Below are 12,586 nucleotides of genomic sequence, written 5' to 3' on the forward strand. Positions count from 1 at the left end.
GATTAATTATCTTGTGTCAGGAAAAGCAGGGAAATGTGATAATAAGTAAACTGTGTGGTTAGATACAGGTTATTAAGAGTTATGACTTATATTTTCACAAGTGTTCATTATATTCCTATTAGTTAATAACCAATCATCTAAATAAAAGTGAGGGGGGAAACAGTCACTAGCTAGGCAACTATATGCCCAGATAAAACTCGTGGTTTTTATTGCTAAGAGGAAGGAAAGGAGAATAGATTCTGGGTGGGTGGGGTGGGGGAAGAAGGAAGAACAGTCTCCACGCACCACTCACTTTATTACTTCAATCTCTACATTGTTCAATTAGAGAAGTTTTATTTGATCGTTTTCCCTTCTTAATAGACTTAATAGTCTCTTATTCCTGGGCCCATATTTTCAAGCTTCCCGCTTGATTTAACATATTAAACATTTATTGTATATTCTCCATCTGATAAGTCCCTGTTACTGCTTGTGGTCTCTGCTGGTTCTCATTCAGCATCTTGTTTGTGTCTTTGTGATTTTGGACTGTGAGCCATTCATTTTCCTTTGAGCCTTACCTGTGGTAATCCTTTGAACCTGAGTTGAAGGAGAGTTCCTCCAAAGATGATTTTGATTTGCTTCTGCCAATCACCTGGGGACAATAGTAACCTAGGTTCGTTTTGACTCTCTGCTTGGGTTTTTGGACCACAGAGGTAGTGTGAATTCAAACCATGCACCCACATGGAAATTGACTTGTGGGTATGGATTCTTGGAGATTTTAAAAATTTTCCTGCGTCCAGTGCCAAGACGAAGGCAAGTATGTTTCCATTCCATCTTCCACCACTTGGCAGATTTCTTTGTCCACTTTATACTTTGTACATAGCCCTGTGAAGCCCCAGCCTTCCTGGAGGATTTCCTAGTAGATACCCAACATGCGGCGGGCGCCACACCTCACTTCCTAAGCCCTGAACCCTGCATAATTTTAAACACAAAAGTTCAAGGTTACCAAGGTTCAGCAGAAACTCTCAGCATCACACTCACCTGTCAGCACTTGGTTAGACAACTTTCAAAAGGCCCTAACATCTTCAGGAACAAAAGTTGCTCATAGCAAGTTCTTAACACTTTTTTCTGTCCTCAACTGAAGCAACTCTTCATGCTTTGAGAACAGATTTACTTTCTAGAAACAGAAGAAAGCAGGTTGGGATAAAGAGCTCCCACTTCTTCTCTTTATGGGGGTGCTTCGGACATTCCTTACTTTTGTGCCAACTGGGGAAAGCATTTTAAAATACGTAATTTTATTTTGTAATTAACAGTGTAGTTATTCCAGTTAGGAGTACTGTTAATGGTATTGAAGCTGTCAGAAACAGACGTCACTAATACACGTCAATGACAGTTGACTACTTCTGTTCACACAGGACCTAAGACTGGGTTGCTAACGATTGACTGTGTGGTGCGCCAGCTACAGTCCACGTTCACTTCCTTGCTTTTAGCAGAAATATGCCATGGACATGTAAATCCAATTCACTTCGCGCTGTTCTAGGAAAAAATAATCTAGGTTCAACAGGACGAAATGCTATCTTCAGGTGTGAAAAAATCAGGCTTACATGTTCTTTTTAACTGAAAAGCACCATCACTGTGGGACGGCCACACTGACTATACCAATGGGCTACCAAGATGGCTAAGACTGACCTCAAATAACTCACAAACGAGTAAGGAAAGAGACAACTAACGAAACATGATTAAATGCTGCACAGAGATATGGTTTTCTTTTTTTTTTAAAGTGATTAGAGCTCAGAGGACAGAATTGGGAAAGGCTTCCCAGAGGGTGTGACATTTAACCCAGCTCTTAAAGAATAAGCAGGTGCTTTCAAAAGACAAGTGAAGAAAAGAATTACAGATGGAAGGGACAAGCTTAGGCACCAAGAAGGCATAACAGAGCAGGGTAGAGCAGAGCAGGTTCGGTAAACAATGAAAGGTTGTGAATGGCACACAGATTCTGTACAGAAACCTTAATCACTCAAGCCAGAAAACAACTTTCTTTCAGGTTCCCACCCCACCCCTTTCTTCCCCTCATCAGGAGCCAGACAGCTAATTCCACCCCAAGCTGTCGCTTAAATCCTCTCCTGTCCATTCAACTACTTCACCTCCCCCAACTTTTGCCTAGAATATTCCAAGTTTCTTAATTGGGCTTAGATCTCCCCACTTCCATTCCAGCGTAGTCACTGAAATGATTTTTCCAAAGTACAAAACACATCAAACCACTTGCTTGCTTAAAATCTCATCTGGTTCTCCAGCACTTATGAGATAAAGTCCTTCCTTGCTTGGCATAATGTACAATTCCCTATATGATTATGACCTTAAGCGACTTACCTAACTATTTAAGACTGGTACCCTGTAAGACTGAGGAAACAATACCCTTTCGACCTCAAAGAGTTGTCTTCATATTAAATCAGTAAGTGCTATGAAAAACTAGAAGTCCTATTTCACAGTTCTTCAGCAAAATGTGTATGTAGAGAGAAATTTCACATGCAGATAGAAATTTGACTCATTATACATTATGATGACTCAGTTTTGACTTTACGCTATGCTATATACGGACAATTTTAAACAGCAGAATCACGTTTTACATTTAAGAAATATAAATACACTTTGGCATATCATCAGAAAAAATCTGCTATTGTGGATATTGAGTTATTAACCCATATGATGATTTCAAGGTTTGAGATGACAATTCCTGGATATTCATTTACCTGAAAGATGGAGAAGACCAAACAATACATCACTTTAGTCTGTAGTAAATCCCCAGAAGATAATGGAAGCTGATGTTTCACAGACATTCTTTACACTACATGGTCTAATACCAACTTTCCACGACACCTGTCTTACAGTGGACCCTCAGAAGGAAGCCACCCATTGCTGATTGGATTTTCCCTCAAACCAGTTAACAAGGTATTTAAGGGAGCCAACAAGGTCAAGACCAACGGTTTTTAGGTTCTTTACCCCTTGCATTTCAAGTAACGAGCACAGATGCCGTGGATGTGACTGGAGCATACACCTATGGCTAAGAGCTGGGGACACAAAGCACCTCTGCACCTCTAAGACGGGCAGCCAGCATCTGGGCACTTTCAAGACTTCATGCATCCCCAATCTATCCTCCTGCAGCTAAGACAGACGGACGGAATCAAGAAGTGAAAGGGCATTTTAATACTAAAAGAGACACCTCAAGTCCTTTTCCTGCTTCAGTGACTGCCACATTACGTCATCATGTTGATGGGGACCTCAATCCTTCTACACTGAATTCTCAGATGTTGCGCTTAAGAATCAGGACCTAGAGTTCTCTGGTTAGTTCTGAGTAACTACCTTCTACACAGCTGCCTTCACAGGGGCCACTAGGACTTCAAGACAGCAAAGCAGGCCTTGGTAAGGCTTGTGAGTGGAGTTATCCCCATAGTTCAATCTCCCAGCGCTCAGCTCAACCCGTTCTTGATGGCCATGTTTTAATTAATGTAATTTCTTATGGTGAGTGTTGGATGTGAATCTCAGCTCTCCTCCCTACTCTGTTATCAGAGCCAGAACTTCACTTCTCTGAGCCTTGTTTTTTTCTAATCTCTAAAAAGGGCCTCTACCACCTGCTTCAGAAGGCTACAGTCAGGATAAGCTGAGGTTAGCAAACATAGGTAGGGTCCACGAAACACTGAGTACATGGTCCACCTACGACACTCTGTCTTGCGCACAGCTGGTGCTCAGCTGGGATCTGGAAACTCCACGGGGTCTCCATTCCCCAGCAGATAAGGCTCAGCCAGAGGGGTCAGGATGCCTCTGGCTACACCCTTCCTTGGACAATGCTCGATACCTACCACACCTGCTTCTGTAATGGTGTTGCTGCCTCCGAGATCAAGTTAGCAGCAGGCACAGGAAAAGGGTAAGGTGCTGGATTAGTTAGTCTATGTTCAATGAGTCAGGATGTTGTCAACGAGCGACAGGTGGGAGCACAACAGGTCAGTCCTGGGGCTGGAGCTCCAGATTCTTCTCTGTGGTAGTTCCCAGGTCTCTATGGCTTTTTGCTAATTTCCACTGTCCTCCATCCATAAACCTCCCAGGTCTGACCTCTGCAGGGCTTTGACCCACCAATCTCCCCCCTACCCCTCCTCTCTCAAGTAGTCGTGAATGAATGCATGAGCTGACATCTGATGCCTACCCAGCAGCCACAGGACTGGAAGCAGAAAGCAGGGCTGGCAGCCAGATGTCGGGCCGAGGCAGGCCGCGTTCTTACAGGCTGTCTCTCCACCATGACACGGCACCCTCCTCCTTCAGCAGTAAGAAATGCTGGGTCAAGCCAGGACAACCAACAAAGAAACAAATCTGAACTGACCCCATCATCACGCCTGCTCAAACAGAACGCAAAACTTTTTTCCAAGAAGAATAAGCAGAGAAACGGCAGCCAGAAGACGGGGCGAGAAAAAGAAAGAAGCCGTACACACTTCCAGAAGAAGAGAATTTTCCCCCATGTGAAATGCACAGATAATTTAATGGAATTGACTTGGAATTGGATAATTCCAATGGAACTGACCCTCTCAGGGTCTGACTTCAGAAAATCAAATTACAAAGTCATCATCACATCCTAGATTTATTACAACTGACCTGCAGGCAAAAGGATAGAACTATTACATAAACACTTCGATTCCATGTATATATCTTAAATAGAGGAAGAATTCAAACAAGAATACAGGATAAAATATTCCAAGCTCCAAGAAGCAGTTATGTTACTGAGCTCCATTTTTACAGACAAATAAGGCAATATCCCTGCACATTAGCTTTTTGATAATTTTTATACATTTTTCTATGGTACAAGAGAAAAATAACCAGAGCTCACAATGTACAGTTCTTATACTATTTTCACAGTTTGTGAACACTATACACCCTTTTGTTTTAATAAAGATACATTGTAATAAACTCCTTGCCCTTAAGTTTATAGTTTATAATAATCTATGATTAATACACTAAAATTGCCTTTTTATGTGGTCATCCACACAACAGAACGGTCAGATTAGCTCCTGGACAGTCAGAATTGCTTCTATCTCCATTGGTATATGGCAAAGTGACCCTATGCTGAGCCACACAGGAGGCTGACAGCAGAGATGCAGATTCCTCTGGAGTCCCCGGGAATGGTGGAGGATGATGGCTTGGTGTGGTCAGAGGCAGACACTGCAGGGCCTCCTGTAGAGCACTGGGAAGCCTGGGCTTCAGGTGCCATGGGGGAGAAAACAGGAAAACCAGGCAAGTGGACCAAAGCGATAAACCACGGGTGAATTCTGAAATTTACAGGGATGTAACTGTAAACAGCACCATTCTCCCTTTATTGTTGAGAAGTGTTTGTGACCGTCACCTGGGAGGAGACACAGCAACACCTACCACTGTTTGGTTCCGTCGCAGCCCCATCTGCGTCTCAGACCATGGCAGCTTTCTACTCCAGTGTGTGTGAGCCACTCACAGTGCTGCCTGACCGACTGTCACACAAACGCTCGGGGCCAGGGAGGCCAGAGTGAAACCACGGAGACCCGGCCCATGGGTAAGGGAGGAAGGACAGCAGAAGATGGCAGATTTAAATGGCCTCTTAGAACTATTCTGGGGTTCTTCGGGGGTTTTTTGGTTTTTGTGTTTTTGTAGACTCCCAATTCCAAGAAATGGTGGTGACCTGCTAGAGATTCTCGCAGGTGATGATCTCACCTAAGAGACTGCCGTTTCCCATCCTCCTCTGGTCAAGCGGTTTTCTCTAGAAAAGATGCTCCTTCATTACCTACCACATCAGCTAGGCCCCACGCTTCTCAGCCTTTTAAACAGTAGAGCATGTGAGAGACTGGGGGCTAAAACTCCTTGGTAAGGAACATCCTTGGTAATTATAAATGTTTCTGATACAGGAGAAAAAGGCGAAATATTGGATTAAGCAAAAGTCACATAGTGGCAATAGACCACACAGGTGGGTAAAGAGATGCAGAAGCTGAAGACCTGGGCCAGTGATGTCGAACAACTGAGATTTGGTCTTTTGCTGCCTAGAAGAAATCTTTATCTAATCAATCAAGGCACATTGCTACCAGCTACTTCTCCCTGTTAGTCAGTTATGATGGCTGAAGTATTAGGCTTGGGACCAAGGGGAAATATACAGCTGCTGCAAGTTGTTCCATAAGATTCTAGGATTAAAAACAGCTGTAAACTTTGCCCTCCGTACTTTTTTCTTCTTCCAGTCCAGGTGGTCTGTGGCAGGTGGAACATCCAGTTGGCAGCACACCAAATTCTGAGAATGAAATTCTTAGGATCAGCACCTTCTCTGACAAGTGGCAGACTCCTGAGTCTCCCCAGTGAAGAGCAGAGGGCTGGGGAAGGAGAAAAGAACACGTTCTGTCCTGTCTCAATCTTCTAATGTTCACCTCTCTGAGCGCAACGTGGTTTTTGGTAAAGATAAATTCCCTCTGATTTAACATGATATCTCTAACAGGGAAGGAATTTGGCTAAGTACATCCATCCCCAGACATCGACAGTGGCTGTAAAGCAACAGAATGTCACATCAGTAAATCTATTGCACTTGGTGAAGACAGTAAATCCCTCCTCCGTCTCCCAGCTCCAGAAGGCAATGCGTCTCGTTGGCTGTGCCCGCTCTTCTCACTCCAGCCCAAGTCTGTGTTCAGACACAGCGCACCCATCACCGCATCCTTCCAGTATTTGGAAGTCTGACAGAACACCATTCCAGTAGCTGCGTCTCCAGGTTTCGAGTCTAGAAATGAATTTAAGATGTGATCTAATCACGGTCAACAAATTGATCATACTAACTTCCACATTTCATGAATACGTCCATCACGAAAGAGCAGGATGAGGTCTCTCTGACCGGCACTAACACTGCGTGATCGCTCAGGTATTACAGGGATGCACGTTCTAGGTGACGAGAGTATACAGACATGATGGAAACGAACACCAATCTTATTGCACATGGTGTCTGGGCGAGCAATAAAAACACTGTGGTACGGGATGAAGATTCTTTACGTCTTGCTTCCTCTCAGCCCTTTTGCCTAGAGTCTGACGTAGCAGCGATGTCAGTCGACATACATGGGAGAGCTGGGAGTAGCTGGCATTTGATCCAGGATTTTACAAACATAGCATGCGACCTCGACAGCGCGCTCTTCATACATCAAAATAAAGGGATGTTTCTGCAAGAATATTGAAAAACAGAAAAAGAAAAGAAAAATGATCAATATTCACATCAGAGCTCACACGGAACTTTTCCCAGTTTCGACACAGCACAGAACTGCAGGCTCCAGCCAGGTCGAGCTGTAAATGACTGTAGCAAGGCAAGCACAGTCTGCACTCCACGCAGACGTGTTAATGGGTGTGAGCCGCTGAGATACGATGCACGGTGTCAGGCTCTGGAGGAACCGCCCTGGCTGTGAGGTCTGCAAGCTTATCTGTGTACCAGGACGGCACATTCCTCAGCACAAAGCATAGCTGGAGCCTCCGCCGCCATCTGAGAGCCAAGAAGAACGGCATGAATCATGGTCGCTATTCCTCGTGGGACACAGGCATGAACTCCAACCTCCCATATCTCCCCACATGTAGCAGAAGGACCTTACAAAAAGACTTCAGTTTCGACCCTTCTGACCCCCACTCCAAAAGAGGCACAATGGAAACTTCTCCCCTGAGCTTGTGCGCTGTGCTCTCCAAAGCCTATGGCTCTGTACCTGCCTTGCAAACTCATTTTTTCGTCCTCCACCCCCAGCGATATTTTTCTTTCATAGCTTTGCTAAGTACACTAACCAAATACGTTTAGTCAGTGCTGGGGTTGACTGGAGTTCTACTTAACATCCTTGGAGAACCAGAAGCTAGTGTGACAAGTGGGTCTTTTCCTAAAATATTCCCACATTATTAGGTCACAGGACTTTCTTCACTGCCAAGACCAAGGCCAGATCCGGTAGACTGCTTAAAAAGTCCGAGTTCCATGGAAGGGTGAGAACTTTCAAAGAAATGAGAATTGGCCATACGCTGTCAGTTTGTGTGAGAGCTTTTAATAAAGGCAAGATGAGCACAGCAAGTTCCTATGGCCGTGTTATACACACAGACCACGCAGTGGAAACGGCTCCTCAAAGTGAATGCTCAAGCTCCTTCGGGTAGTTTTTATACCATGTGAAGGCCAGACTCTTCCATGAGAACCCAGCTAGTAAATGAGTAGGAAAACTAGACCAACACATTTCCTCTTCCCCAATCTCTTTGCTTTAAAACATTCTTTAACAACGCTCATTAAGGTCAATCAGTCTAGGACAGAGAGGCCGGCTGCTGCTTAGTGGACAGCATGCTGGAGGGCTCAGGAGTGAGGAGACAGCTCCAACTCCCCAAGTCTCAGACTCACCAGAAGTTCTTTATACTTTGGCCTTTTGGATTCATCCTTGGTAAGGCTAAAATAACACAAAAATTAACATCGTTAAAATGGACACACAGTTACCCAAGTACTTTTATTTTCACGAACAAAGTATTACAATCAAATAAGTAGGTTTTTTTCCCCTTCAGATACAAAGTCACAAAGCAGACAACCTGCCAAACATAAAAAACACACAAAAAATGAGGCAATCTACAATCTAAGGATTTGCCCTTAAGATACTCAACGTAGGAGCATTAGTGAAAAATTAGAAACAAGTTAACTGGTGAAAACTGGATAAATCATGGCATAGCTACATGTTAGAATACTATGTAGTTAAACGTATTTAATGCATGTGTAAGTATAAGATTGTAAGTGTAGATGTCTGTGTGCCTGTGTGTTTCTAAATATATACGGCCACTACCCTAAGAGAAACTTGTAATCCAGCGAGTCTGGGAGATAAGCTACATATGAATTTTATAAACTTATCCTTAGAACTAAAACATTTTTGCACTCTGTATCTTAATTCTGTGTTCTTTGTTCCAAAAGTTCACAGTAGTACAACTTCATAAGGACTATATTGATATATGAAAAACCTCTGCCCTCCTGACATTTTCCCCTTGAATTCTACCCTGTCTAATTAATGTCGCCAGAAGTGCTTTCATTTTGTTTGTATTCTCCTGATCTATCTTGGACCGTACCTTAATCACCACTCTCCTCCAACCTCAATTACATTCACTTTTTTAGTATCAGACGTGAATCTGGGCAATACAGGTCCCCTATATCTAAACTCAGTGCTGTTCTTCACAGCTGCACCTTCTGTAGTGGACACCTCACTGTGCTACACAGATGCCTTCTTTAGGAATGAAGAACTTACTCCTCCACTGCTGGGAGGGCTGCCAGCAGGCAGCCCTCGGTTGTGGCTTCTAAGGGATGGTATCAGTTGAAGACAGCCACCTTGGCCTTCTGGCGCCAGCCTGTATCTAATGACTGATCCACAAAGGGGCGTAAAGTCCAAGACCCTCCTCCCATACGAGTCGACCTTGGAGGGCCAGCCCAGCTTCACAGCTTCCTACAGGGCTGGTGGAGGCTTTGGCTGAGGCTGCATTGCCGCCCAACTCCCCTTTCTGCCTAGCCCTGCTTTCCCTCCCTTTGCTGTTTGTTGATCCAAAGATCACTACCTACCACTTAACCAACTTCCTGTACACTTTTTACTGTCCCCAAAGCCTGCTTTCCAGGGAACCAACCTGCAACACCCTTTTGCTGGGCTTACTTTTCTTCTTGGTCAAATATATCTTTTCAAAACAATCTGTGAACGGTAAACTCTTAGGCTTTCCCTTCCTGGAAAAAAAAAATCTATACTTCCTCATTTTGAATGATAATTGAGTGCCCATGTATAAAACTTTAGGATGAGGTTGACAATTATTTTTCCTCAGCACTCTGGAGCTATGACTCCACTGTTTTCTGGCAACTAGTGTTGCTGATGACGAGTCTGCTGTCAGTCTGATTCATTCATTCTTGCAGGTACTCTAAGTTCTCTTCCTGCCAACTCTTACTTTATCATTGTTCTGCAATTTTGCTTCAGTGAATTTTTGTATAAATTTACCTTTATTTATCCTATGTGATACAGAGACTTTAACTGAAATCTGAGCACCTATCCTAGATCAATTCTCAAATCTTTTCCACTATTATCTCCTTAAATATTGCTTCTCCACTTTCAGAGCTGTTTTTCATTTCCATTATATACATCTTAGAATTACTCATTCTCTTCTCACTGATTTTTAACTATTTTCTTTCATACATATTTGTCTACATCATGCTGGGGAAACCCTTCAAGTCCATCTTCCAGTTCCCCAACTCTGTCTTCAAGTGTTTTCAGTCCAGAGTACATCACATCTGTTGTATCTTTGTATCAATAGCTATGTTTTTTCATTCCCAAGCCTTCTAATTAATTAGTTTTCATAGCTAACTGTTTCATTTCTGTTTACTTCTTCCTCAGTTTTAATGAAACTTACACCTTTACTTCCTTGGGCATCTTAAATATACTTATTTTAAGTGTATTTTAGACTATTCCATAATCTCATCTCCATTAAAAGCAGCTTTATGTTCTAGTCTGCTGCTTTTCTTTCTTTTTATTTTAAATTAATTTTTATTGGAGTATAGTTGCTTTATAATGTTGTGTTAGTTTCTACTGTACAGCAAAGTAAACCAGCTATATGTATATATTTATCCCCTCTTTTTTGGATTTCCTTCCCATTTAGGTCACCACAGAGCACTGGGTAGAGTTCCTTGAGCTATATAGTAGGTTTTCATTTGTTGCTTTTCTTAGCACTAGACTTCATGCTTCTTCATCATTTTTTCATTATTACCCTCCCTTCCCATGAAAGTTAAATACTGCGTATCTGCTACAAACCATTATACTATGCAGGATTTTCTGGCTCTTCAGAACAAATTTTTGTCCCTTGGGGGTGACAGCACTCCACTAAGAACGCACGTTCTAAACAAGTTTTCAACAAGAAGTAATGATTGGATAGACATGCATCATAAAAAAATACAGCTGTGACAAAAAGAAGGAAAATGGCTTGGAACAAGGTGATATTGGATTATGAGGAAACCAAATAGGAATCCGAATGATCCAGGTTAGATACTAGAAAATGCTCAGGGATAGAAGAAGGGAGAATGGACAAATGTGGAGAGCTGATACGAGCATATCACAAAAACAGATAATACTTCAACCGCAGACCTTAATGATCTGGAATGAGATGGAACTACGTACCTACTCAGGGAAAACAACGTGAGATTCAAGTCTATAACCACTATTTATGGGAGAGAACTTGCACCACGGGACACAGAAATAAAAAGTAAATATAAATATAAATATAAATATAAATATAAATATAAATATAAATATATATATATATATATATATATATATATATATATATAAAACAAAACCAACAGAGAGATCAGGAATTAAGAAGAAAGCAATCCTGGTGGAGTGTTCCCAGGTGATTATTTTAGACATTATGCTCTATGACTCACACAGATTCTTTTAACCAAATATTTCATTAAAGTGGAATATATAAAATGATCACATTTTGCAATTATATACTGTATATATGTGTGCAAATTGGTAAAAGTAGATGGTTTTTTAAAAGGAAAAAGCAGCCAATTTGCGTCATCCTTATGGCCCTCTTCTATCTAAAAATCTTGAGGTATTCTTCTCCCCTCTGAAAACCAACACAAAAGTAGAATTTGGTTAGAGAAGATGAAAGGGACTTGAAAACTGGAGCCAAACAAATGTTTTCTACATATTCAAAAAGAGGGCAATGCTAGACCGTGAAACATTAAGTCTTAGTCTTATAGGACCTAAAAGAGTAGAGAGAAACAGCATTCCTGGAAAGAAAAAATTAAGAAAAAGAAAAGCATTTTCAAGAATGAAAATATACAAAATGCTCTGGCTTTTTGCTCATAAATATATCTTACTTTTAAATCATGTTGGATAAACAGAATAATTATCAAAAATATTCAAATGATAACAAAACAGGTTTTATTTAAAATTTAGATAACAAGGCACGACTGTCCTGTTGCCATATCAGTGTATATTTATTCTTACATGCTGCAAACACATACACGCCTGTAAAAAGGGGAGTGAACAATATCAGGTGTGGGGTTCCTAGAATAAGGAAACTTATTGGAATAAGGTTCCTTGGAATAAGGTCTCTGTGAGGCAGTATATGGTTCCACCAACTGAGCTTTGGGCCTGACACTACTACATACACCCAGCTGGGTTACGTGTCAGGTCAGAGCAGAGAGCCACCCCTGAAAGTCTGGCAGGATCTTAACTTAGTAAAAGCTTCCAAGTGATTCTGGTACAATTTCATTGTTAGAACCACATCAGAATAAGATGATCAATCTCACCTAGGCTGTATTTCTTGTACAAGGTACTAGAAATCTGGAGGCAGCAGCTTCTCCACCACCCACATCTGTTTTTCATCAGTACCTGAGTAGCAGAATAAGAGAGTGATGCCTCTCCAGGCTAGCTGGAGCCTTCCATGTAGCCACAGTGATCCAGAGTCCCAGCTGAGAAGACAGAGCGATATGAAGCAGGCTCCCCTTCCCCAGTATAAAGTACCAGTGTTGCTAAGATTAAGTAATCACCTCACTGTCCTCTCACCGTATATCTCTGAGCATTCATAAATCAAATACTCA

The 12,586-nt window shown here is 42.1% G+C and overlaps 1 protein-coding gene across 4 annotated transcripts in view; it reads right to left on the reverse strand.

Annotated features, from left to right (window-relative positions):
* Positions 1-4,587: 4,587 nt before the first annotated feature.
* MAP2K4 (mitogen-activated protein kinase kinase 4) overlaps positions 4,588-12,586 on the reverse strand; it is a 104,842-nt gene continuing 96,843 nt past the window's right edge. For all 4 annotated transcript variants that reach the window (XM_067715999.1, XM_067715997.1, XM_067715998.1 and 1 more), the window contains 2 exons: positions 8,369-8,414; positions 4,588-7,175 (listed from right to left, as the gene is read on the reverse strand). In XM_067715999.1, the coding sequence (XP_067572100.1) occupies positions 7,062-7,175; positions 8,369-8,414 (160 nt within the window). In that variant the 3' untranslated portion in view covers positions 4,588-7,061. The remainder of the gene's footprint in view (positions 7,176-8,368; positions 8,415-12,586) is intronic.

Source organism: Pseudorca crassidens, chromosome 19 (genome assembly GCF_039906515.1).
Source record: "Pseudorca crassidens isolate mPseCra1 chromosome 19, mPseCra1.hap1, whole genome shotgun sequence".
Classification (NCBI taxonomy): Eukaryota; Metazoa; Chordata; class Mammalia; order Artiodactyla; family Delphinidae; genus Pseudorca; species Pseudorca crassidens.